General features: G+C 39.8%; 1 protein-coding gene and 1 long non-coding RNA gene across 3 annotated transcripts; one reads left to right on the top strand and one right to left on the bottom strand.

Annotated features, from left to right (window-relative positions):
* The first annotated feature begins 265 nt into the window (after positions 1-265).
* RanGAP (Ran GTPase activating protein) lies at positions 266-26319 on the top strand. Its single transcript, XM_053784967.2, has 12 exons — positions 266-471; positions 3599-3786; positions 5320-5454; positions 7548-7661; positions 8009-8196; positions 8626-8776; positions 10521-10632; positions 17167-17438; positions 21899-22084; positions 22419-22547; positions 24244-24362; positions 25037-26319. Exons 1-12 carry the CDS (start codon positions 414-416, stop codon positions 25101-25103), a joined length of 1719 nt encoding a protein of 572 aa, XP_053640942.1. The 5' UTR covers positions 266-413; the 3' UTR covers positions 25104-26319.
* LOC128694716 (uncharacterized) lies at positions 2411-11456 on the bottom strand. Of its 2 annotated transcripts, XR_008407886.2 has the most exons (4): positions 11282-11456; positions 8390-8535; positions 3650-3759; positions 2411-2758 (listed from the first exon to the last, which is right to left on the bottom strand). It is a non-coding gene; the product is annotated as an uncharacterized lncRNA (long non-coding RNA). The 2 variants fall into 2 exon arrangements; XR_008407887.2 differs by lacking the exon at positions 8390-8535.

Raw genomic sequence — 26319 nt, 5'->3', positions numbered from 1 at the left:
ATTTGTTATTTAAAAAATGTTAAATGTATGCTTTATTGCCTTAAACATCCATTGAAGTCAATAAATTACATAAAAATGAACATTTTTATTTTCTAAAAGCTGATAAAATAAATGCAGTTCTAGGAACTTTCTTCGCAAATATAGAAACCGCTAAAAATTTATATTAATATTTCCTCTATAAATAAATCTATTACTAAGCTTACTATTAAAAAGATTCATAAAATTAATGTTTGTTGTTGAATAGTAGGATAAAAGAGTAATAGAGTTTTAGGAACCCCTGGTGCTGCTGCTGCTGCTGCTGCTGCTGCTGCCATTATTGATATTCGAATGTCTGCCGTTGGCGCCTTTTCTTTTTATTTTTCTTGAGATTTACTGTCTTCGACCATCAACGTGAGAACTATTAAGCCATCGAGATGTCGTCGACGTTGAGCTTCGCTGGAGAGAACAACAAGTGGACCACAGCTGATGATGGTAGTAGTAGTAGTGGTGGTTACAGTCGAGTTTATCTTGACACTAGTGATATACCTGTAATTATCTATTGTTTGTAGCTACGGCTGCAGAGCCATGTTCGTGGTGTCCCGTCATCTATAGCTTAGTCATTGTAGATATATTTTTAAATTGCCAGTGGTTGAAGCATGTACTACATACAGCCTCGTGTGACCGGGCTGGCCTAGTCAGGGGGGCCAAGTTGGCCTGGTCAGGGGGCCAAGCTGGCCTGGTCAGGGGCCAAACTGGCCTGGTCAGGGGGGCCAAGCTGGCCTGGTCAGGGGAGTCAAGCTGGCCTGGTCGGGGGCGCCAAGCTGGCCTGGTCAGGGGAGCCAAGCTGGCCTGGTCAGGGGGGCCAAGCTGGCCTGGTCAGGGGGGCCAAGCTGGCCTGGTCAGGGGGCCAAGCTGGCCTGGTCAGGGGGGCCAAGTTGGCCTGGTCAGGGGGCCAAGCTGGCCTGGTCAGGGGGCCAAGCTGGCCTGGTCAGGGGGGCCAAGTTGGCCTGGTCAGGGGGCCAAGCTGGCCTGGTCAGGGGAGTCAAGCTGGCCTGGTCGGGGGCGCCAAGCTGGCCTGGTCAGGGGAGCCAAGCTGGCCTGGTCAGGGGGGCCAAGCTGGCCTGGTCAGGGGGGCCAAGATGGCCTGGTCAGGGGGCCAAGCTGGCCTGGTCAGGGGGGCCAAGTTGGCCTGGTCAGGGGGCCAAGCTGGCCTGGTCAGGGGGCCAAGTTGGCCTGGTCAGGGGGCCAAGTTGGCCTGGTCAGGGGGGCCAAGCTGGCCTGGTCAGGGGGGCCAAGCTGGCCTGGTCAGGGGGGCCAAGCTGCCCTTTTCAGGGGAGTCAAGCTGGCCTGGTCAGGGGGGGCCAAGCTGGCCTGGTCAGGGGGGCCAAGCTGGCCTGGTCAGGGGGGGCCAAGCTGGCCTGGTCAGGGGGGGCCAAGCTGGCCTGGTCAGGGGGGGCCAAGCTGGCCTGGTCAGGGGGGGCCAAGCTGGCCTGGTCAGGGGGGCCAAGCTGGCCTGGTCAGGGGGGGCCAAACTGGCTTTGTCAGGGATCAAACTGGCCTGGTCAGGCCCCTCAATGGAGGTTCCTTGACACTGATGAGGGGCTTTTGATCTAGGGAATTGGATTTGTGCTCCAGTTCCCTGAATTGAGCCTGAATACCTTCCTTCCCCCCCCCCCCACATGCCCTGTATAATCCTACTGGTTTACCACTTCCCATGATTATAATAATTATAATGGCCTGGTCAGGGACCAAGCTGGCCTAGTATAAGAGAAGTTTAGATTTTTATAGGTGCATTACACAGTAACTTGTAGATTACCTTGAATAATCCAGTAATGTCTGAATCACTTTGATTTTCTAACAGTGGAGGATCAATGCAGTAGGCCTCCCCATGGACCCCAATGGAAATAAGTCACTGACTTTTTTTTGGATTATCCTAGGTAATTTACACTAAGTAAACTTATTAAGCTTACTGGTCTATGCTCCCTTCAAGGAAGGTGCCTTGGGGTCAATAAAGGGCTCTTGATTTGTGGAATTGTAACCTCTCTCTAATAAATTTATGATTAGAGCTGCCTTATTAATGTTACAACATTATAGTTTTGTGTAACCTAACATAAAATACAGAATTCTTTCTAATTACAGGCAACATTCAGAAATTGATCCTGCAATAAAACATAAGGTATAAAATGTGGATATGTTGAGCTTAACTGTATTTTATGAAGTAAACCCATGTGGGTCATTCAGCATAGGTGGTGGAACTATAGGTTGAGTGCTGACCATCTCTATTAGACATCGAGTATGCTCAAGAGAGTTTTATGTATCTCTCGATGTCCATGTTCCAGGGACCCTAATGGAAATAAATAACTTTGACTTTGTACATGATTGGTATAAAAATACCAACAAGATGAAAATTAGACATATGAAACATCTGGGTATATATCTTTAATGTAGACATTTCACCATCCAGTGGCTTTATCAATACAAATTCTAGGACATAATTTGAAAACAGTAGAACTATATACAAAAAGAGGAGGTAATCAGTTCCTCAGCCTTGGAGTTGGTGTGAAAAGCACTGTAGTCGTGAAGAATCTGGAGCACAGGCAAGAAGGCTGGCGCTTATATAATGGCATCAGGTGAAAGGGGACAGGTAGCAGACGAAGGCATTGTCACTGGTAGGCGGGATTCCCCAGTGGAAGTAGGTCGTACCCAAGGGACAGGGTAGTAGAAGTGAAGAAGGTTGTGGAGAGGTCCTCAGAACCAAGATTCCATGATGTTGCAGTGTCTGACAAGTTGTACATGAATGCTATAAAATACCAACAAGATGAAAATTAGACATATGCACCATTTGGGTATCTTTAATATAGACATTTTGCTATCCAGTGGCTTTATCAATACAAATTCTAGGACATAATTTGAAGACAGTGGAACTATATACAGAAAGATGAGGTAATCAGTCCCTCAGCCTTGGAGTTGGTGTGAAGAGCACCATAGTCGTGAAGATTCTGGAGCACAAGCAAGAAGGCGGGGTAGGGGTCGTCCTTGAAAAGGTTGGAAGGAAGGGGTAAGGGAGGTTTTGTGGGCAAGGGGCTTGGACTTCCAGCAGGCGTGCATGAGCATGTTTGATAGGAGTGAATGGAAACGAGTGGTATTTGGGACCTGACGATCTGTTGGAGTGTGAGCAGGGTAATATTTAATGAAGGGATTCAGAGAAACCGGTTATTTTTATATAGCCGGACTTGAGTCCTGGAAATGGGAAGTACAGTGCCTGCACTCTAAAGGAGGGGTTCGGGATATTGGCAATTTGGATGGATGTGTTGTGTATCTTTATACGTATATGCTTCTAAACTGTTGTGTTCTGAGCACCTCTGCAAAAACAGTGATTATGTGTGGGTGAGATGAAAGTGTTGAATGATGAAAGTATTTTCGTTTTGGGGATTTTCTTTCTTTTTGGGTCACCTTGCCTCGGTGGGAGACGGCCGACTTGTTAAAAAAAAAAAATAATTTATTTCAGCATGGTACAATGTTTGTACAGAGATGGGTGCCATTTAGTTGTGCATGCAGAAAGTCCATAGTGTTTTATTGTCACCACATTTTATGTACAGTATATAACTTTTCTCCACAGTCAGAAATGCAGCCGAAGCCATTCGGAACACAGAGATTCTACAGTGCTTACAGTTGGAAGCCAACACTCTTGGTGTGGAGGCAGCAGAGGTGATGGGTGAAGCTCTAGCTGCTCACCCTGAGTTTGAACGTGCTCACTGGAAGGATCTCTTCACTGGCAGGCTGAAAACGGAGATTCCAGATGCACTAGTGAGTAGCACACAAGTTATTTGAAGGCTGCATTTTTATTAGCACAATACCATCTCATAAAACATGGATCTTAAGTTAGATTCAGCATATACTAATTGTACTCATGTGTACCTGTACCTAAATAAACTTATTCAGTTCTATTAAATTTGCAAGTGGACCCTCGACCAACAATATTAATCCGTTCCTGAGAGCTCATCGTTAATCGAAACTATCGTTAGTCGAGTTAATTTTCCCCATAAATAATGGAAATCAAATTAATCCGTGCAAGACACCCAAAAGTATTGAAAAAAAAAATTTTACCACAGGAAATATTAATTTTAATACACACAAACTGAAGAAGACATGTGCAATTACATGACACTTACCTTTATTGAAGATCTGGTGATGATTGATGGGATGGGAGGAGGGGAGAGTGTGGATGGTGTTAGTGTTTAGAAGGGGAATCCACTTCCATTAGGACTTGAGGTGTCAAGTCCTTTTCCGGGGTTACTTCCCTTCTTCTTTTAATGCCACTAGGGCCAGTTTGAGAGTCACTGGACCTCTGCCGCACAACATATCTGTCCATAGAGGCCTGTACCTCACTTGTTCAGGTTTCAATTCTTCACTGTCTATGTACTCCTTGAATTCCTGCACGTATTTTTCAGCTGCTTTTTGGTCCGAACTGGCAGCCTCACCATGCCTTATCACACTATGTATGCCACTACGATTCTTAAATCTCTCAAACCAACCTTTGCTGGCCTTAAATTCACTCGCATCACCACTAGTTGCTGGCATTTTTCTAATTAAATCGTCATGCAACTTCCTAGCCTTTTCACATATGATCGCTTGAGAGATGCTATCTCCTGCTATCTGTTTTTCATTTATCCACACCAATAACAGTCTCTCAACATCTTCTATCACTTGCGATCTCAGTTTCGAAAACATAGTTGCACCTTTGGCAAGAACAGCTTCCTTGATTGCCGTTTTCTTGGCCACAATAGTAGCGATGGTTGATTGGGGTTTTGTGTACAACCTGGCCAGCTCGGAGACACGCACTCCACTTTCATACTTAGCAATGATCTCTTTCTTCATATCCATAGTAATTCTCACCCTTTTTGCTGTAGGGTTGGCACTAGAAGCTTTCTTGGGGCCCATGGTGACTTACTTTGCAGGTGCAATCACTAAAAACGCTGTGATAATATGAAATGTTCCGATTGTATGTTTGGATGGGACCGCGGTGGCTGGCTGGCTTGTAAACACTGGCGACAAGTGGACGCATCTCGAACGGAACGAATCGTGTTGGTCGAGTTTTTTAGTGCTAGTCGAGGCAAAACTTTTGCGTTAAAATGTATCGCTAGTCGGATTTAATGTTAGACGATGCCATCGTTGGTCGAGGGTCCACTGTATATATATTTTGTAAAGATACCTTGATTAAAATATTTTCTTTTCAGGTCTAAATGTTAGGTTATGGGAGGTTCAGTGGTAAATTATACTTTTCCCCTTTTTAGTACATACCACCAGAGTATTCTCATGATGTACATTTCATTCTTTCAGCGCCACCTCTTTTCCGGTTTAATGCGTGCAGGGGCAAAGTTAAAGGAATTGGACTTGAGTGATAATGCCTTGGGGCCAATTGGTGTGGAAGGAATGGTGGAATTTATGAGTTCTCCAGTATGTTACTCTTTAGAGGTGAGTTGAGAGCTTTATTCTCATATAATGACTTGTGGTTTTAACACATTTATACTTTTTAAAATGTTTGGCATGTTTCACCATGTTCAGTCTCTGTAAGTTCTAGAGATTAGAGCGTGTAAACACTATTACAGAGACGTTGTCTACATATCATAGCTAGATAAGAATAATATACAGACAACCTGCACATAGGAGAAAGAAACTTATGACAACATTTTGGTTCGCCTTGGACCACTAACCCTTTCAGGGTCGACAGGCCCTCTCCCAGACGTGTTCTCAGGGTTGCCAAAATTTCAGAAAAAAAAAAAAATTTATGAATAGATAGAGAATCTTTTCCCGATCATAATGACACCAAAATTATGAAATTTGATGGAAATGTAGAAATGGTATAAATAATATCAGCGCACTTGTGAAAGAATATTAGACTCACCAGTTGACGTGTATTGGACGCGTAGCATGATTTGTTTACTTTTGAACTTTGGCAAAAATCTAAGATTTCTGCTACTTTGAGCTAAATTTCAAGGTACTTTTCATTGTAAAACCAATCAAAATCATCTCAATTTCTGTAATGTGTCTTCCATTTTATAAAATGAGACCAGGAAAACTAGAATTCCGTCATAAATACCATATGAAAATATAGTGCAAAGTCGCTGTTTTAAACCAAGAACACTGTTTTTTTTTTTTCTCATTACGCACTGCGTGCTGCAGGATTTTTTTTTTATACTGCGCACACTGACCACATAGACCCATTCTTTCATATGTAGGCCTACCAGCTTTCTCTCACTAGATTTGAGGGCACTAGAATTTAGGCGTACTAGTATGTCAAAAACCCTGGTGCGTAAGCTGTACTAGTATGTCGGAAACCCTGAAAGGGTTAATTAGTCATACTGTGTGACTAGTTAACCCTTTCAGGGTTTCAGACATGCTAGTACGGCTTACGCACCAGTTAAGAATATTCTGGGAGCTCTTAAGTTCGAGGAATCTGGTTGCTATTATGAGGACATTCAAATAACATTGGTAGAATTACCAACAATATAATAGATAAAAGGACACATATGCAGCTAATGTGACATTTTATTGCAGCAATGTTTTGCTCTCCAGGAACTTTGCCAAGCTTGACAAAGCTCCTGGAAAGCAAAAAGTTGCTGCAATAAAATGTTACATTAGCTGCATTTGTCCTTTTACCTAACATACAAGGATGTCATTCACATAACTCATCTACATAATGGGAGATGTGATGGTAAATAATCATTCAAGTTCTAGGGACTCCAGTTAGGTATATAACATGTTCAACAATGGCTTCTACTTCTACAAACAAATTTGTAATATCCATAACTGCCTTCCCTAAGCCCCATATTGGCTAATGTCTGTCCTAAGAGCCCCTAGAAGCAGAACACTTCATTGTAATCCAATAAATCTTAGTTATCTAGCTACACACAAATAACCCACATAGGAAAAAGAAACTTGTGACAACATTTCGGTCCAACTTGGACCATTAACCCTATATTCAGTACCAGGTTTATCATGCAGGCAAACCATCTACATTTTGTGACATCAAAAACTATCCATGACCTCACTAGACCTAAAACACAATGATGTTACATCATAATGGATGTCTGTACTATGTGCAAAATGACAAATATGGGTGAAACATCATTTGATATTCACTAGAGAATTCAGGTATGCCATACCATCTATGCCATCAGCAATGCAAGTAATTTATTGTGGAAAATTCATTAAACCTTGTGTAACAATGACAGGCTAGTAACTGAGGATGAAGACAGGTGTGGAAAGATATTTAGAAGCCGTAGTCACAAACAACACCATCCAAAAGAATCAGGGGAGATTGTTGCATTGTATCACCTTGTTCAACACATTCTCGGAAAATATGGACTAACACCTGACCTAATAATATCAAGTCACTCCTGTCATATGCACATTTTGCAAAACCCACTCTTTACCCATTCTGATAGTACATATAGTATTAGTTCTAAGTATGTGCTCCTCCATAGTGAAAGTTTGAGTGTTGACATTTACAAACTTTGATGTTCCTTATCAGATATAAAAGCCTATTTATTCTCCATTTTCTGCAGGAACTTCGTCTAAACAATAATGGGCTCGGTATAAAGGGAGGCACTATGTTGGCTGAATCATTAATGAAACTAGTGGCCAATGCCAACTCAGCTGGTACGCCCCTCAAACTTAAGGTATGATCTCTCACTAGGAATTGTAAGTATTTGCTGGCTAGTGTTATGTATAAAGGAGAGGAAATCGTGCATTTATTTATACCAACCAGACGAAAATGTACAGTATTTGACCAAATTAGTACAGTTACAAAACAAAATAATTGTCAAAAAAAAAAAAAATCCCATATATTCAGTGAATCCTAATTCTGGTTTCATATCAGTTCTTGATACAGTAAGTAATTACCAGGATGACATCCTCATAAAGCCAGTCAGGCTAAGCTACTTTTATTTTGCTCAAGGGCAAAAATACGTACTTGAAATAACTGAAATGTAAATAATAAAAAAATTATGTAAAATATCCTTTACAGGTATTCATTTCAGGACGCAACAGGTTAGAAAAGGAGGGTGCAAAAGAATTTGCAGAATTTTTTAAAGCAGTGGGCACCCTAGAGGAAGTAGCAATGCCCCAGAATGGGATTTTCCATGAAGGTATTGCAGCCTTGGCTGAAGCTTTCAGTATGAACCCAAATCTAAGAATTATTAACCTAAATGATAAGTAAGTAACGGTACTGTATATACCCTTTAGAGCTTGATATTTTTGTGATTAAACTGTAATGGAAAAAGAGTTGTTATAACAGAAATCATAAAGATGAGTATTTTTCAGTAATAAAAGCATTAAAGTTGGTTGCTTTTAAAAGTATTTGTTGTGACAGTCACTGTCAGAATTATTGTACTCAGTGATTCCTTACTCAAGATAATTTGTAGCCTCGTGATTGTGCTGTGATTCTTGATGGCTCAAATTCTCTTGCATTTCTGCAGTCATTGATCTTTCTGTAATGTTTTGTGATTTTCCATAGTTCTTGGATGTCCATCTTGTGAACTTCATCCTGTAATACTGATTTAAAATGTTATTCAATTTTCCCACCAACGAAAAATTTAATGATTCAGGTGCTCTGCATGTCATACACGATATATTTTGTTTCAGCACGTTTACCCCCAAGGGAGCTCGGGCTATGGCAGAGAAGTTACCTTCCATGCAAAACCTTGAAATAATAAATTTTGGAGACTGTCTTATCAAAACTACTGGTGCAAAATTCATCGGTAGTGCATTGTTGTCCGATCACCAAAAATTAAGGGTAATTTGATATTTTTCTTTTGCCTACCTCTGAAACTAGTGTCAGGCAAGTGATATCACAGGGATGCACAATAATGATTGACTGACTTCCTGGGTGAAATTCACTTTACATTACAACTTAACAGGCCCAGTTGGAAATGTGGCTCTTATATTCACATTTGTTGACATATAATGATTCTTTGTGTGATGATGACCTTCAATACATTCATCTCAGCTCAGTAAGGGCCACATTAACACTCCATGCACTTCCATGTCAACAAGCAACGTCCATTAGAATGTAAAGTTAAAATTTATTATTTTTGACTTATTAGGATATTTTAAAAATAAGTGAATGTGTTGATTACTTTGGGTCACTCCTACCTTGGATATTTTGGAGGTCTCAAGAATGTAACATTGTTTTTTCCATGTGTTCTTCAGATTAATAACTAAGATTACATGCCAATTTTCAGGAACATAACCCCCATTATAATTGACAATCTACTGCAGTTCTTTTTCCTGTAACATTTCCCTATCAGTGTAGGAGACCTGATCTGAGGTCCTGGCCACAAAGGTAGTGATTACATTTTTTCTCTTTATTGAGGTTTGAGATACCATCATTGAGTCCCCTAGTACTTAATATGCAGACAATCTTGTGAAAATTAACCATCACTTTAAACATTTGTAACAAATATACTACACACCATTTGCTTCAAATACTGTTTACATCCATAGGTGGTGAGTGTTGGACCTACAGTCACCCTGGTGCTTGGTCTGAGGCCCAAGGTGTTAGCCCTAAGTTTTAGTTTTCAGAAAAACTGCCCCATTTCTAACACTATACTGAAGACCATACATTGCTGACTAGCAAACTGCTGCACCCCATTTTGTACAAGAAGACTTCCTGTTTCTTAGGCAGTGACACAAATGACAGCCAAATTGCTTGATCCCAGTCATCCATAGAGTTCAAACCATAGAGCCATTATCAGTATCTCCAGTTTTATATCAGTAACCCTCTTTTGGCAGTGAGAAGGTCATCTGGAAAAGATCTGTGTCAGGACGATGTTGCTGATAAATATACAAACAAGAAATGGTGTACTAATAGTCGAATAAAACTGAAATAATTATTATTCACCATGGAAAAGCAGGGGTATGTGGACAGGATATGGTTGTCTTGGAAAGTATAACACAAGGGTAGAACACTGATAGCAAGCTAGGAGCCGAGACAACAATGAGACTTGTGTTTATAATAAACCATAAAATTGGCAAAGTGCTTGAAATATAAAGTGTAATTTTCAGTCAGAGAAAGATGATTGAGCTTGGACAAATGTTTTATTATTGGAATGGGATGATTGTATGACTAGTGTTTATCCCAGTAGTTTGATGGTGTTTATGATAGTAATGAATGGTTGATACAAATGCTACCAGGAGACCCACTTAATTTTTGTGTAATGGTAATGTATGGTTGATACTAGTGCTAACTTGAATGTAAATAAAACAAACTACTGATGTAGATTGTCCTGCTACTTCATCTTTGATATTCAAAATCAGCCTGCAGTGAATGTTTTAATTCATCAGTGGCTGTCAGATTGAGTAAAAAACCTTGAGTTCTATTGTTTTCTTTATTTAGCTCTTCCTGATTATAAATTAGTATTTTTAATGATTTAGTTGATGTTATAAGGAAATTATTGATATTTGCTGCAAAGGTGTAAGCTGTTATAAAAAAGATGTTCTTATTTTAATAATATTCTTAAAAAGGTATTTTATTCCAGGAACTATACTTGGACAGCAATGAAATTGGAATTGAAGGTGGCCTTGCCATTGCTGATGCTATGATCAACAAAAAGAATCTTAAAACTCTTAATTTGGATGGTAACCAGTTTGGTATGTAATATTTGTTTATATTCCTTGATTGAAGGTGCTGTACTTGTTTTAACCCGTAAACGGTTCAAATGTATACATGTATATACGTTTTTACTGCTAGTGCCCCAAACGTACATGTACGTTTTATTTTTCCTGCCTTCAAATTTGCCACGATTGGCCTGAGATGCCTTGTCAGCATAGAATGGGTTCTAACACTCAGTGTGTGCGGTATTAAAAAATCTGGGACCACTTAGTACCTTGTAGGAGCACCATTTCAAATGAGCACCAGCTACAGCAAACAGCGCAGCAAACACCTGGGATTCACTGATGTCATGTAGTATTAACACTCCCATTTTAAGAGGAGAGTGATTTTAACCCTGAGTTTAGTGGCTTTGAGGTGGATGTGGCCACAAGTGGTCGAGGAAATATAAAAAAGCCTCGATAATAACCCATGTGCAATATTTGTGCAACACCCTTTCAGAATGTCTTATAACCTATGCCCTAAGTAAAGAGAAACAATTCTGGCTGGCTTGCTGGCTGCTGGCGGCCTGGCTCTTTCTCCATTTGTCTGTCTATCTTTGTCTCTGTCTCTAGTCTATCTCTTTCTATCTGTCTGTCTATCTCTGTCTCACAGGTACACATAAATACAAGTATACATAGTGTAAATTACCTAGGATAACCCAAAAAATCAGGACAAAGTGCTATACTGTGTTTGAAGATGTGAGTAAACGTGATGACGACGCAGTCTTGTGGCTCTCTGAGACAGAGAGCTAGATGGATAGACAGACAGGGAGATTGACAGACATCTTTGTGTACCAGTGAAAACAAAGCAGACTCTAATCTTTTCTTATCAAGTCTTATCACTGCACCCTTGCGAATGCTCATCAAACGTCAGCTCTTATCAAATGTTATCTCATCTTATCATGTCACTGTCACCCCTCCCTCCCTCCCTCTCCCTCCCTCTCCCTCCCTCTCCCTCCCTCTCCCTCCCTCTCCCTCCCTCTCCCTCCCTCCCCTCCCTCCCTCTCCCTCCCTCTCCCTCCCTCCCTCCCCTCCCTCCCTCCCTCCCTCCCCCCTCCCTCCCTCCCCTCCCTCCCCTCCCTCCCTCCCTCCCCTCCCTCCCTCCCTCCCTCCCTCCCCCCCTCCCTCCCCTCCCTCCCCTCCCTCCCTCCCCTCCCTCCCTCCCCTCCCTCCCTCCCCCCTCCCTCCCTCCCTCCCCTCCCTCCCTCCCTCCCTCCCTCCTCCTCCTCCTCCTCCTCCTCCTCCTCCTCTTCCTCTTCCTCTTCCTCCTCCTCACTATTATTATATACTTCCACATATCCAAAACATTGCTGGGATCTTTAAATACTTTGTATATATTTCAAGACAATAGTAAATGACCAAGGCAGGTGAAAATGTCCACCTGTCAATGTGTTTGTGACAATGTGAATACAATTTCAGTACCTAATACTAGTGTCAGAACAAAGATTGGTTATGAAATGATAAGAACTACTATAAATTGTAATTCTTCTTTCTTTCTTTCAACACACCGGCTGTATCCCACCGAGGCGGGGTGGCCCAAAAGAAAAAACGAAAGTTTCTCCTTTTACATTTAGTAATATATACAGGAGAAGAGGTTACTAGCCCCTTGCTCCCGGCATTTTAGTCGCCTCTTACAACACGCATGGCTTACGGAGGAAGAATTCTATTCCACTTCCCCATGGAGATAAGAGGAAATAAACAAGAATAAGAACTAGAAAGAAAATAGAAGAAAACCCAGAGGGATGTGTGTATATATATATGCTTGTACACATATGTGTAGTGTGACCTAAGTGTAAGTATAAGTAGCAAGACATACTTGAAACCTTGCATATTTATGAGACAGAAAAATGAACACCAGCAATCCTACCATCATGTAAAACAATTACAGGCTTCTGTTTTACACTCACTTGGCAGGACGGTAGTACAGTGGACCCCCGCATAACGATGGCATCACATAGCGATTAATCCGCATACCGCTTGCTTTAATCGCAAAAATTTTGCCGCGCATACCGATTAAAAACCCGCTCACCGATTTTCGTCCGAGACGCGTCCAATGTGCGCCCTCAGCCAGCCTCACATGTGCCGCCCGTGCCGTTGTTTACCAGCCAGCCTCCGCGGTAACATCCAAGCATACACTCGGAATATTTCGTATTATTACAGTGTTTTCGGTGCTGTTTCTGGAAAATAAGTGACCATGGGCCCCAAGAAAGCTTCTAGTGCCAACCGTACACCAATAAGGGTGAGAATTCCAATAGAAATGAAGAAAGAGATCATTGATAAGTATGAAAGTGGAGTGCGTATCGCCGACCTAGTCAAGTTGTACAAGAAACCCCAATCAACCATCGCTACTATTGTGGGCACCAGAAAGACAATCAAGGAAGCTGTTCTTGCCAAAGGTTTAACTGTGTTTTCGAAACAAAGATCGCAAGTGATGGAAGATGTTGAGAGACTCTTATTGGTGTGGATAAGTGAAAAACAGCTAGCAGGAGATAGCGTCTCTCAAGCGATCATATGTGAAAAGGCTAGGAAGTTGCATGAGGATTTAATTAAAAAAATGCCTGCAACTAGTGATGATGTGAGTGAATTTAAGGCCAGCAAAGGTTGGTTTGAGAGATTTAAGAAGCGTAGTGGCATCCATAGTGTGATAAGGCATGGTGAGGCTGCCAGTTCGGACCACAAAGCGGCTGAAAAATATGTGCAGGAATTCAAGGAGTACATAGACAGTGAAGGACTGAAACCTGAACAAGTGTTTAATTGTGATGAAACAGGCCTGTTCTGGAAGAAAATGCCAAGCAGGACCTACATTACTCAGGAGGAAAAGGCACTCCCAGGACATAAGCCTATGAAAGACAGGCTTACTTTGTTGATGTGTGCCAATGCTAGTGGTGATTGCAAAGTTAAGCCTTTATTAGTGTATCACTCTGAAACTCCCAGAGCGTTCAGGCAAAAGAATGTCCTCAAGGATAATTTGTGTGTGCTGTGGAGGGCAAACAGTAAGGCATGGGTCACTAGGGACTTTTTCTATAACTGGTTACACCATGCATTTGCCCCCAATGTGAAAGATTACCTAACTGAAAAGAAATTAGAACTTAAGTGCCTCCTAGTGTTAGACAATGCCCCTGGTCATCCTACAGACGTGGCAGAGCGACTTTATGGGGACATGAGCTTCATTAAGGTGAAGTTTTTGCCTCCTAATACCACTCCTCTCCTGCAGCCCATGGACCAGCAGGTTATTGCAAACTTCAAAAAACTGTACACAAAAGCTCTGTTTGAAAGGTGCTTTGTAGTGACCTCAGAAACTCAACTGACTCTAAGAGAGTTTTGGAGAGAGCACTTTAATATCCTCAATTGTGTAAACCTTATAGGTAAGGCTTGGGAGGGAGTGACTAAGAAGACCTTGAACTCTGCTTGGAAGAAACTGTGGCCAGAATGTGTAGACAAAAGGGATTTTGAAGGGTTTGAGGCTAACCCTGAGAGGATTATGCCAGTTGAGGAATCCATTGTGGCATTGGGAAAGTCCTTGGGGTTGGAGGTTAGTGGGGAGGATGTGGAAGAGTTGGTGGAGGAGGACAATGAAGAACTAACCACTGATGAGCTGATAGATCAACTTCAACAGCAAGAGGCCAGACCTGAGGAAACTGGTTCAGAGGAGGGGAGAGAGAAATTGAAGAAGTTGCCTACTACAAAGATTAAGGAAATCTGTGCAAAGTGGCTTGAAGTGCAAACCTTCATGGATGAAAATCACCCTCACACAGCTATTGCAAGCCGTGCTGGTGATTATTACACTGACAATGTTGTGAAACACTTTAGGGAAGTCATAAAGGAACGAGAGGTACAGGCCACTATGGACAGATATGTTGTGCGAAAGAAGTCCAGTGACTCTGAAGCTGGTCCTAGTGGCATTAAAAGAAGAAGGGAAGTAACCCCAGAAAAGGACTTGCCACCTCAAGTCTTAATGGAAGGGGATTCCCCTTCTAAACACTAACACTCTCTCTCCCCTCCTCCCATCCCATCAATCATCACCAGATCTTCAATAAAAGTAAGTGTCATGTAAGTGTGCATGCCTTTTTCAGTTTGTGTGTATTAAAATTAACATTTCATGTGGTAAAAAAATTTTTTTTTCATACTTTTGGGTGTCTTGCACGGATTAATTTTATTTCCATTATTTCTTATGGGGAAAATTCATTCACATACCGATTATTTCGCATAACAATTACCCCTCTTGCACGGATTAAAATCGTTATGCGGGGGTCCACTGTACCTCCCTGGGCAGTTGCTGTCTACCAACCTACTACCTAGATAAATTGTAATTATCAGAACATAAAAATTATATAAAATAATATGAAAAATGGAAAAAAAAAAGATATATCGGCAACACTTCTGCAAGTGGCAGCGCTCCATGTTGCCGCCAGGTGATCGCCAAGTGCCAACTTTACGGCCTCGTATCTCGGTAAGTTTTTTTTTTTTTTTTTTTTTTTTTTTCAACAAGTGGGCCGTCTCCCACCGAGGCAGGGTGACCCAAAAAAAAGAAAGAAAATCCCCAAAAAGAAAATACTTTCATCATCATTCAACACTTTCACCACACTCGCACATTATCACTGTTTTTGCAGAGGTGCTCAGAATACAACAGTCTAGAAGCATACACATATAAAGATACACAACATATCCCTCCAAACTGCCAATATCCCAAACCCCTCCTTTAAAGTGCAGGCATTGTACTTCCCATTTCCAGGACTCAAGTCCGACTATATGAAAATAACCGGTTTCCCTGAATCCCTTCACTAAATATTACCCTGCTCACACTCCAACAGATCGTCAGGTCCCAAGTACCATTCGTCTCCATTCACTCCTATCTAACATGCTCACGCACGCTTGCTGGAAGTCCAAGCCCCTTGCCCACAAAACCTCCTTTACCCCCTCTCTCCAACCCTTTCGAGGACGACCCCTACCCCGCCTTCCTTTCCCTATAGATTTATATGCTTTCCATGTCATTCTACTTTGATCCATTCTCTCTAAATGACCAAACCACCTCAACAACCCCTCTTCTGCCCTCTGACTAATACTTTTATTAACTCCACACCTTCTCCTAATTTCCACACTCCGAATTTTCTGCATAATATTTACACCACACATTGCCCTTAAACAGGACATCTCCACTGCCTCCAACCGTCTCCTCGCTGCTGCATTTACCACCCAAGCTTCACACCCATATAAGAGTGTTGGTACTACTATACTTTCATACATTCCCTTCTTTGCCTCCATAGATAACGTTTTTTGACTCCACATATACCTCAACGCACCACTCACCTTTTTTCCCTCATCAATTCTATGATTAACCTCATCCTTCATAAATCCATCCGCCGACATGTCAACTCCCAAGTATCTGAAAACATTCACTTCTTCCATACTCCTCCTCCCCAATTTGATATCCAATTTTTCTTTATCTAAATCATTTGACACCCTCATCACCTTACTCTTTTCTATGTTCACTTTCAACTTTCTACCTTTACACACATTCCCAAACTCATCCACTAACCTTTGCAATTTTTCTTTAGAATCTCCCATAAGCACAGTATCATCAGCAAAAAGTAACTGTGTCAATTCCCATTTTGAATTTGATTCCCCATAATTTAATCCCACCCCTCTCCCAAACACCCTAGCATTTACTTCCTTTACAACCCCATCTATAAATATATTAAACAACCATGGTGACATTACACATCCCTGTCTAAGACCTACTTTTACCGGGAAGTAGTCTCCCTCTCTTCTACACACCCTAACCTGAGCCTCACTATCCTCATAAAAACTCTTTACAGCATTTAATAACTTACCACCTATTCCATATACTTGCAACATCTGCCACATTGCTCCTCTATCCACTCTATCATATGCCTTTTCTAAATCCATAAATGCAATAAAAACTTCCCTATCTTTATCTAAATACTGTTCACATATATGCTTCAATGTAAACACCTGATCTACACATCCCCTACCCACTCTGAAACCTCCTTGCTCGTCCGCAATCCTACATTCTGTCTTACCTCTAATTCTTTCAATTATAACCCTACCGTACACTTTTCCTGGTATACTCAGTAAGCTTATTCCTCTATAATTTTTACAGTCTCTTTTGTCCCCTTTCCCTTTATATAAAGGGACTATACATGCTCTCTGCCAATCCCTAGGTACCTTCCCCTCTTTCATACATTTATTAAACAAAAGTACCAACCACTCCAACACAATATCCCCCCCTGCTTTTAACATTTCTGTCATGATCCCATCAGTTCCAGCTGCTTTACCCCCTTTCATTTTACGTAATGCCTCACGTACAGCTGATGTGTTTAAAAAAAAATATTAGCAAAGCTAGATTGCTGTGTTAGTTTTGGTCTAAAATAAAATAATAAACTTGTTTATACACTGTATATCTATGTTTTTGGGGAGGCAGTCTTTTGGTAATGTACATTTATTTGTGCCACAATTATTTAAAGCTAAAGCATATTATGATTGTTTAGACCTTCCTTAATTAAACCATTCCAGGTGAAGAAGGTCGAGAGAATCTTGTTTATATACTGCAAGAGATAGGCTGTTTAGATGCCCTTGCTACTTTGGAAAATGATGAATCTCCTGATAGTGATGAAGATGATGATGACAGTGAGGAATCAGGAGATGACGAAGAGGAAGAGGAGGAGGAGGAGGAGGATGATGAAGAAGATGAAAGTGATGAAGAAGAGGATGAAGAAGTACATGAGGTGGTGGAATCTGGAGTTAGCCCGCTTAAAAGAACAGAAATGGCAGTGCAGCCTGTAAAAGTTAGTAGTATATTATACTGTATTTGTCAGGAGAAATCCTTGTACTGTACAGTAATTTATGCTTTTGTGCAATGTACTGTATCATGCTTAATGTATGGGCCTGGATATATGATGCTATCAAAGTGCTGTATGGTGGCTTGCTTTTTTTATTATTAGCACATCAGCTGTTTCCTGCCAAGTCAGGGTGATCTGAAAAAGAAATGCTTTCATCATCATTCACTCCAATACTGTCTTGCCAGGGACATGTCTATACTACAGTTAAAAAACTGCAACATTTCAACAACTCCCCTTCAGAGGCTTGCTTACAGTTATATAATTATTGGAGGCATAGCATTCTTAAATGCTTTTAAATCATAACCAAGTGTATTTTTGGGTATGAACCAAACAGTCTGTGTAACCCAACCACTAATGTTAATGTGAAAAGATATTCACCAGGAACAGTATGGGACAGATCAAGAACTAGACGAGCATTGTTAAGTAAGGCTGTTATTGTATTAAAATTTTGTACAATGCCTACACTTTAAAGGAGGAGTTTGGGATATTTGCTGTTTTGAGCGATATCTAAACTGTCATATCTGCATCTCTACAAAGATAGTGGTAGTGTGAATGATGGTGAAAGTGGTGGTAGATGGCCAGCGTGTTAAAAAAAAATTCTCATTGTGTTTCTGGAGATGGCCAATGTAAAAAAAAAAAATATTTGAGTTATGGCATAAGCAAATTTATTATTGGCTAGGTAGACTAAAGGGATAAATGTGTAATTGATTAGGTAGACTAAGGGGGGATAGGGTGAATTTTTTTATTTGCAAGGCCTAGTATATATGAAGGCAAAAAGAGGAATGTATCAGAGTATAGTGGTACTAGCACTTACATAGATTTGATTTTTTTTTTTTTTTTCAATGCACTGGCCATATCCCACCAAGGCAAGGATATCCTTGCCTTGGTGTGTGTGTGTGTGTGTGTGTGTGTGTGTGTGTGTGTGTGTGTGCGCGTGTGCGTGTGCGTGTGTGCGTGTGTGCGTGTGTGTGTGTGTGTGTGTGGGGTTGGTTGGTTGGTTGGTTGGTTGGTTAAAAGCAGGGGGGGATATAGTGTTGGAGTGGGTGGTACTTTTGGTTAATAAATGTATGAAAGAGGGGAAGGTACCTAGGGATTGGCAGAGAGCATGTATAGTCCCTTTATATAAATGGAAAGGGGACAAAAGAGATTGTAAAAATTATAGAGGAATAAGTTTACTGAGTATACCAGGAAAAGTATACGGTAGGGTTATAATTGAAAGAATTAAGAGGTAAGACAGAATGTAGAATTGCGGACGAGCAAGGAGGTTTCAGAGTGGGTAGGGGATGTGTAGATCAAGTGTTTACATTGAAGCATATATGTGAACAGTATTTAGATAAAGGTAGGGAAGTTTTTATTGCATTTATGGATTTAGAAAAGGCATATGATAGAGTGGATAGAGGAGCAATGTGGCAGATGTTGCAAGTATATGGAATAGGTGGTAAGTTACTAAATGCTGTAAAGAGCTTTTATGAGGATAGTGAGGCTCAGGTTAGGGTGTGTAGAAGAGAGGGAGAATACTTCCCGGTAAAAGTAGGTCTTAGACAGGGATCTGTAATGTCACCATGGTTGTTTAATATATTTATAGATGGGGTTGTAAAAGAAGTAAATGCTAGGGTGTTCAGGAGAGGGGTGGGATTAAATTATGGGGAATCAAATTCAAAATGGGAATTGACAGTTACTTTTTGCTGATGATACTGTGCTTATGGGAGATTCTAAAGAAAAATTGCAAAGGTTAGTGGATGAGTTTGAGAATGTGTGTAAAGGTAGAAAGTTGAAAGTGAACATAGAAAAGAGTAAGGTGATGAGGGTATCAAATGATTTAGATAAAGAAAAATTGGATATCAAATTGGGGAGGAGGAGTATGGAAGAAGTGAATGTTTTCAGATACTTGGGAGTTGACGTGTCAGCGGATGGATTTATGAAGGATGAGGTTAATCATAGAATTGATGAGGGAAAAAAGGTGAGTGGTGCGTTGAGGTATATGTGGAGTCAAAAAACGTTATCTATGGAGGCAAAGAAGGGAATGTATTAAAGTATAGTAGTACCAACACTCTTATATGGATGTGAAGCTTGGGTGGTAAATGCAGCAGCGAGGAGACGGTTGGAGGCAGTGGAGATGTCCTGTCTAAGGGCAATGTGTGGTGTAAATATTATGCAGAAAATTCGGAGTGTGGAAATTAGGAGAAGGTGTGGAGTTAATAAAAGCATTAGTCAGAGGGCAGAAGAGGGGTTGTTGAGGTGGTTTGGTCATTTAGAGAGAATGGATCAAAGTAGAATGACATGGAAAGCATATAAATCTATAGGGGAAGGAAAGAGGGGTAGGGGTCGTCCTCGAAAGGGTTGGAAAGAGGGGGTAAAGGAGGTTTTGTGGGTGAGGGGCTTGGACTTCCAGCAAGCGTGCATGAGCGTGTTAGATAGGAGTGAATGGAGACGAATGATACTTGGGACCTGACGATCTGTTGGAGTGTGAGCAGGGTAATATTTAGTGAAGGGATTCAGGGAAATCGGTTATTTTCATATAGTCGGACTTGAGTCCTGGAAATGGGAAGTACAATGCCTGCACTTTAAAGGAGGGGTTTGGGATATTGGCAGTTTGGAGGGATATGTTGTGTATCTCTATACATATATGCTTCTAAACTGTTATGTTCTGAGCACCTCTGCAAAAGCAGTGATAATGTGTGAGTGTGGTGAAAGTGTTGAATGATGATGAAAGTATTTTCTTTTTGGGGATTTTCTTTCTTTTTTTTTGGGTCACCCTGCCTCGGTGGGAGGCGACCGACTTGTTGAAAAAAAAAAAATATATATATATATATTGTAGGTAGTAGGTTGGTAGACAGCAACCACCCAGGGAGGTACTACCGTCCTGACAAGTGAATGTAAAACGAAAGCCTGTAATTGTTTTACATGATGGTAGGATTGCTGGTGTCCATTTTTCTGTCTCATAAATATGCAAGGTTTCAGGTACGTCGTGCTACTTCTTCTTACACTTAGGTCACACTACACATACATGTACAGGCATATATGTATATATATACACACATCCCTCTGGGTTTTCTTCTATTTGCTTTCTAGTTCTTATTCTTGTTTATTTCCTCTTATCTCCATGGGGAAGTGGAATAGAATTCTTCCTCCGTAAGCCATGCGTGTTGTAAGACACGACTAAAATGCCGGGAGCAAGGGGCTAGTAACCTCTTCTGTATATATTACTAAATGTAAAAGGAGAAACTTTCGTTTTTCCTTTTGGGCCACCCTGCCTTGGTGGGATACGGCCGATGTGTTCAAAGAAAGAAATATATATATATTTTTTTTTTTTTCAACAAGTCGGCCGTCTCCCACCGAGGCAGGGTGACCCAAAAAAAAAAGAAAGAAAATCCCCAAAAAGAAAATACTTTCATCATCATTCAACACTTTCACCACACTCGCACATTATCACTGTTTTTGCAGAGGTGCTCAGAATACAACAGTTTAGAAGCATACACATATAAAGATACATAACATATCCCTCCAAACTGCCAATATCCCAAACCCCTCCTTTAAAGTGCAGGCATTGTACTTCCCATTTCCAGGACTCGAGTCCGACTATATGAAAATAACCGGTTTCCCTGAATCCCTTCACTAAATATTACCCTGCTCACACTCCAACAGATCGTCAGGTCCCAAGTATCATTCGTCTCCATTCACTCCTATCTAACACGCTCATGCACGCTTGCTGGAAGTCCAAGCCCCTCACCCACAAAACCTCCCTTTTTTTTTTTTTTTTTTTTTTTTTTTTTTTTTTTTTTTTTTTTTTTTTTTTTTTTTTTTTTTTACCAGACATCCTGAGATCTCTCAAGATAAAAGTATGCTCAAAATACATAGCCAGCATCTGTTAGGGTAGACAGTAGCAAAAACCATCAAGTGGAAATAAAGACACTGATATTAAATGGTTTCTCTGCTACCAGTGTCTTACTTTCAGCATTTGCTTGGGGAGATTGTTTAGCTGATTTTTGAAATGTTCACAGGAGATTCAGAATATTTTCCCTGTTATAAAAGTCAAAATTTCAAGGTTCATTCTGCTGAAGTGAAAATTTTGTGAAGCATTTTTTGAGAATATCAGAAATAGATTCTCAGTTTTAAGTTAAGATTTTTTTTACTTGTCTGAAAGATTTGTAATTTTGATATTTCAGATTCAGGACATTTTTTGAATAATGGAATTTGAAAAGATTAATTTTACTGTATATTTAGATTATTTGTATCATACTTTCCTTTATCAGTGTTTTCTGCCTCTTGCTAAGACAAGACAAAGAAAAGAAAGTCTTAGGAGTGATAGTACAGTATTAAACTTTAAAACTTATGTAATCAGTTGGTTTGTAACAATAAGATTGCACTTTATATTGCACTCATAATTGTTCTTTGTTTTTGACTAGTGCACAGCAGCTGAGTTTTATGAGCAGCCAACAGTGGGAAGACTGCTAGGTCTAGGAAATTCTGGTCCCTCCCAGCTAGTAGAAGAAGCTAGGAGAATGGGAGGGAGATCTGATGAAGAGTTCATTTTCAACTGTTTTGGCATGTTTATGCGAACTGCATCAATAGCAATTGCAAGTAATAATGAGGTATGATATGTTTCTGTAAGTGCTTTTGTGCTTAGAATTCAAGAGATGTATATTTATGCAATATATACATCAGTGGTGAAACATGAATACTGTAGTTTGTTGTAATAGTATAGGTTTATCACACTAAACTTTATCATCTCTCTTCCTGTCCCCATTGTCCCTCTCCCTCTCTCCCTCCCTCCCTCCCTCCCTCCATCCTTCCTTCCCTCCTTCCTTCCCCTCCTCCCCTCTCTTTCCTACTTCCCCTTTCCTCCCTCCCATTTGCATTAATATATATTAATTCTCCTCTCCTTGCTCTATCCCTCTATTTGTCAAACTTTTATTTTTCCTACAGATTCAGGAAGCTGTGAAGAATGCGACAGAACATATCGCCAAAGCTGTATTTGCTGCAGCCCAGAATGGAGATTTATCTTCTGTTGTTACAAATAATCTTCTTGTACATCTAGGTCTTATTAAATGTGAGGTAATGCTATCAGACATGTTACAATGATCATGCTTTCTTTCAGTGACAATGCATTTAAGATAAATTGACTATGTGCATAGTTACACCTGAGTATTTAGATCAATAAGCAGAGTAAAAAATTTTGTGTATAATTTTTAGATGGACATGTTCATGTTGGCCTAACTTCTAATTGAAATGATAATGCAGGTTCTTTCTATGACTTTAACTGAAACTGATTCAATACACCAAGAGTAACTACCTTCTTTTACATTTGGCCCTCAACACTTTCCACCTCGCTATGTAGCACTGGGATGAGTTTTCCACATTAGCAGTAGCTTTTTCTGAGGGCTTATAAATCTTGAAATCTAAAATAAACTTAGCTTCAGCTCTCTGTGGATATCAATATTGAAAGCTTATGTATATTATTATTAAGAAAATGAATGACTTATAATGTGTGATCTAATTGAAGTCCATGTTTATTTGTGGAATTAACAGTATTGTGTCAGTAAGATGGCATGGTTTAGTGCAAGAAGGCCAAATTATTTTCAACCTATATCTTAAATCAGGTGAATTTAATACAGTATACCTTCTTTATCCTTCTTTATCCAGTTTTTTTTTTTTAACACATTGGCCATTTCCCACTAAGGCAGGGTGGCCCAAGAAAGAAGAAAAATTTTCATCATTCACTCCATCACTGTCTTGCCAGAGGCATTCCTACATTACGGTTAAAAAACTACAACATATCAATGCTCGTCCTTCAAAGTGCAGACACTGTACTTTCCACCTCCAGGACTCTAAGTATGGCTTGCCAGTTTCCCTGAATTCCTCCATAACTTACTTTGTTCACACTCAAACAGCAGGTAAAGTCATAAAAGCCATTTGTTTCCACTTGCTCCTATCTAGCATGCTCACACATACTTGCTGAAAGTCAAAGCCCCATGCACACAAAAACCTTTAACCCCCCTCCCTACAACCTTTCCTAGGCCGACTCCTACCCTGCCTTCGTTCTACCATAGATAAAGTATAATTATTATTGTTACAGCCTCTCCTCACTTAGTGATGTACTCGTTTACCGATGACTCGGATTTACAACAGGCTGTCTGACCAGTGTGCATACCTAAATAATGTATATTAGAGCTGATTTCCTCTATTCTGTTTTTTTACAATACACACTACCCTACTGTATAAGCATTTAAAAATATACCAGAAATGTTATAAATGGTGCAGTAGTGACATTAAAGCAATATCAAAGATGGTTGACATAAAGCAACTACCATTATAGTATGCTCTTCACTTGGCGACGAATTCATTTACCAACATGGTCTTAGGAATGGAACTCCATTGTTAAGTGAGGAGAGGCTGTATTTGTTGTTTCATTTGTCAGGAAACAGGGCAAGTGCTTCCATTCACAGGTCTTAATTATTTAGATGATCCATTGATGATTACTGTAAAGTAAGGATGGGTGGGGATATTGTAGTTTGGAGGGGTATCTTAACTTTAGTATCAGCATACCTCAAGACTGATGGAGTGAGAGATGGTGAAAGCGTTCTTCTTTTTCAGGTCCCTCTGCCTTGGTGGGAGACAGCCGGTGTGTTAAGAAAGATTGTTAGATTTGTTGATATTGCTTATTATTAGTCAGATTACATTATACTTTTGTAATGGGAAAAATGCGCCTAAAATATTTAGGTTTTAGTAGCTAAATATTATTATTTTTCAGGATAAAAAATTTATTTTGGATTGGGACTTGCATGGATGTCTTAAGATGTTAACGTGTCTTGTGACCCAGCCCCTCTTCCCATCTCAGACAAAGAGTGCACTTCAGTTATTCCTATCCAGGTAAAATGGAATGTTGTTATATATCTTATGAAGAATTTCTGATAAGTTTTTTGGGGAAGTGGAACAGAATTCTTCCTCCGTAGGTCATGTGTGTCGTAAGAGGTAATTAAAATGCCAGGAGCAAGGGGCTAGTAACCCCTTCTCCTGTATATATTGCTAAATTTAAAAGGAGAAACTTTTGTTATTTTCTTTTGGGCCACCCTGCCTTGGTGGGATATGGCCAGTTTGTTGAAAGAAAGATTTAGATTTTCATGTTTATTGTTATCTTTGTTGGAACAGTAGAGTTGTATTAAGATATTCTACCCTGCTTGGCCAGGATATGGCTAGTTCATTGAAAAAAAAAGATATCCCTCTCACATTAAACTAAACTTGTTTTTGTTATCATCCTTTCTATTCATACTATTAGTCACAGTTTACGATATGCTTTACCTAGAATACATAAATTCTTTCTTAGACACTGAACAGTTGTACCAAACATTCTAGTCTCAAACATTAGCGTCTCAGTTTTATCCCATCCACCCCTGCTGCTTCGCTAATTTTAACTTAATGCTTAAATTTTTTCATACTTTTAACCCTAGAAAGGCTGTATTGCTCAATCGCTGAAAAAGTATTGATTTTTGTACTGTATTACATTTGTTCTAAAATTAAACCTAATAATGGTAACTCTCTTTCAGACCAAATTCAAGAATAGATGCATGTGTACAGGAGAAACATAAGTTGATGGTAGCACTGTTTCAATAGCACCATGAAGCATTAGCATATAATTGATACTCAGGAAGAAAATTGACAGAAGACAAGACTTTTAAAGTTATAACTGATGTACATAATATATTGCAATAAAAATTTAATTTTTTTGGTTGCCTTTCTTTGTATGACTCATTTATAAAATTATGTCTTTCCTTTTCTATAGACCCTACCCTGCCTTGTGTGTAATTGCATTTTAAGGAAAACGAAAGAGGGTTGTTTCACTCAAGGAACAAAGTGGATGTAGGATAGTTTCACTGTGTTGAACATGGTAAATCAGTTCTATTCTGAACTGAATTTCCAGCTCTTTTTATAAACCGGTAATCCTTCATTACCTAAGTAACAACAGTGTTATGTAGAGGTGTAAATTGCTTATACGAAATTACCAATAGAAATAGACCATCACATATCAACAAAAATGTATAAAGTGAGGAAGTGTTAAAATTATTGTCTAACACTATATGAGCATATTTTATTATCGTTGGAGGTGCCTTGATGCTGGTGAGGGGGCTCTTGATCCAAGAAATTGTACTCTAGGATCAAACCTGATTGCCTCCTATTTACCAGGCAGTGTGTAACCTCTACGGGTTTAGTATTCACTCATGATAGTAGTAGTAATCACTGAATTTTGCTTGTTTGCCATTTCATAAACTATCAGTTCAAGGAAATATAAATGGATGTAATGTATTGGTGAAAAGTTGTCATTATTTTAAGAATTGATAGACGTGAATAAATGTACGATTATATTAAAGGCTTTTTAACATCTCCGCGTACACTTTAATCCTGCTCTCTAAATTCTTCATGCTTGTTAGGATTATTTTAAAGCCATTAATGGACTAAATGTGCATTTGAGCAGTCATTTTTAAACCCCAAAAGTGTTTTGTAATTTTTGTTCTTGTGTGAGCTGTTTAGATAATTTAATGATTAGTAAAATTTTGTTACTGTCCAGTGAAATTTATTGATAAGGAAAGAATTAATTTTATACAAGGCAATCAATGTTAAATACTGTAATAAACCTTTGTAATGACTTAAAGATTTTTCAGTTTTGTTGTCTATATGAAGTTGTTATTCAAGAAGAATATTAAAATTGTTTGTTTATCTAGTAATTTGTATTTTTGTGAATAAAAATTTTGTGTACTCTTCTTTCAAGTTTCTGAATTGTACAGTGCAAAAGTTACCAAAGAAAACTTCTTTGAAATAAAATCTATAACAT

Source organism: Cherax quadricarinatus, chromosome 51 (genome assembly GCF_038502225.1).
Source record: "Cherax quadricarinatus isolate ZL_2023a chromosome 51, ASM3850222v1, whole genome shotgun sequence".
NCBI classification, from domain to species: domain Eukaryota; kingdom Metazoa; phylum Arthropoda; class Malacostraca; order Decapoda; family Parastacidae; genus Cherax; species Cherax quadricarinatus.
Note: the sequence above shows the minus strand (reverse complement) of the source record. Positions and strands in the feature narration are given on the sequence as shown.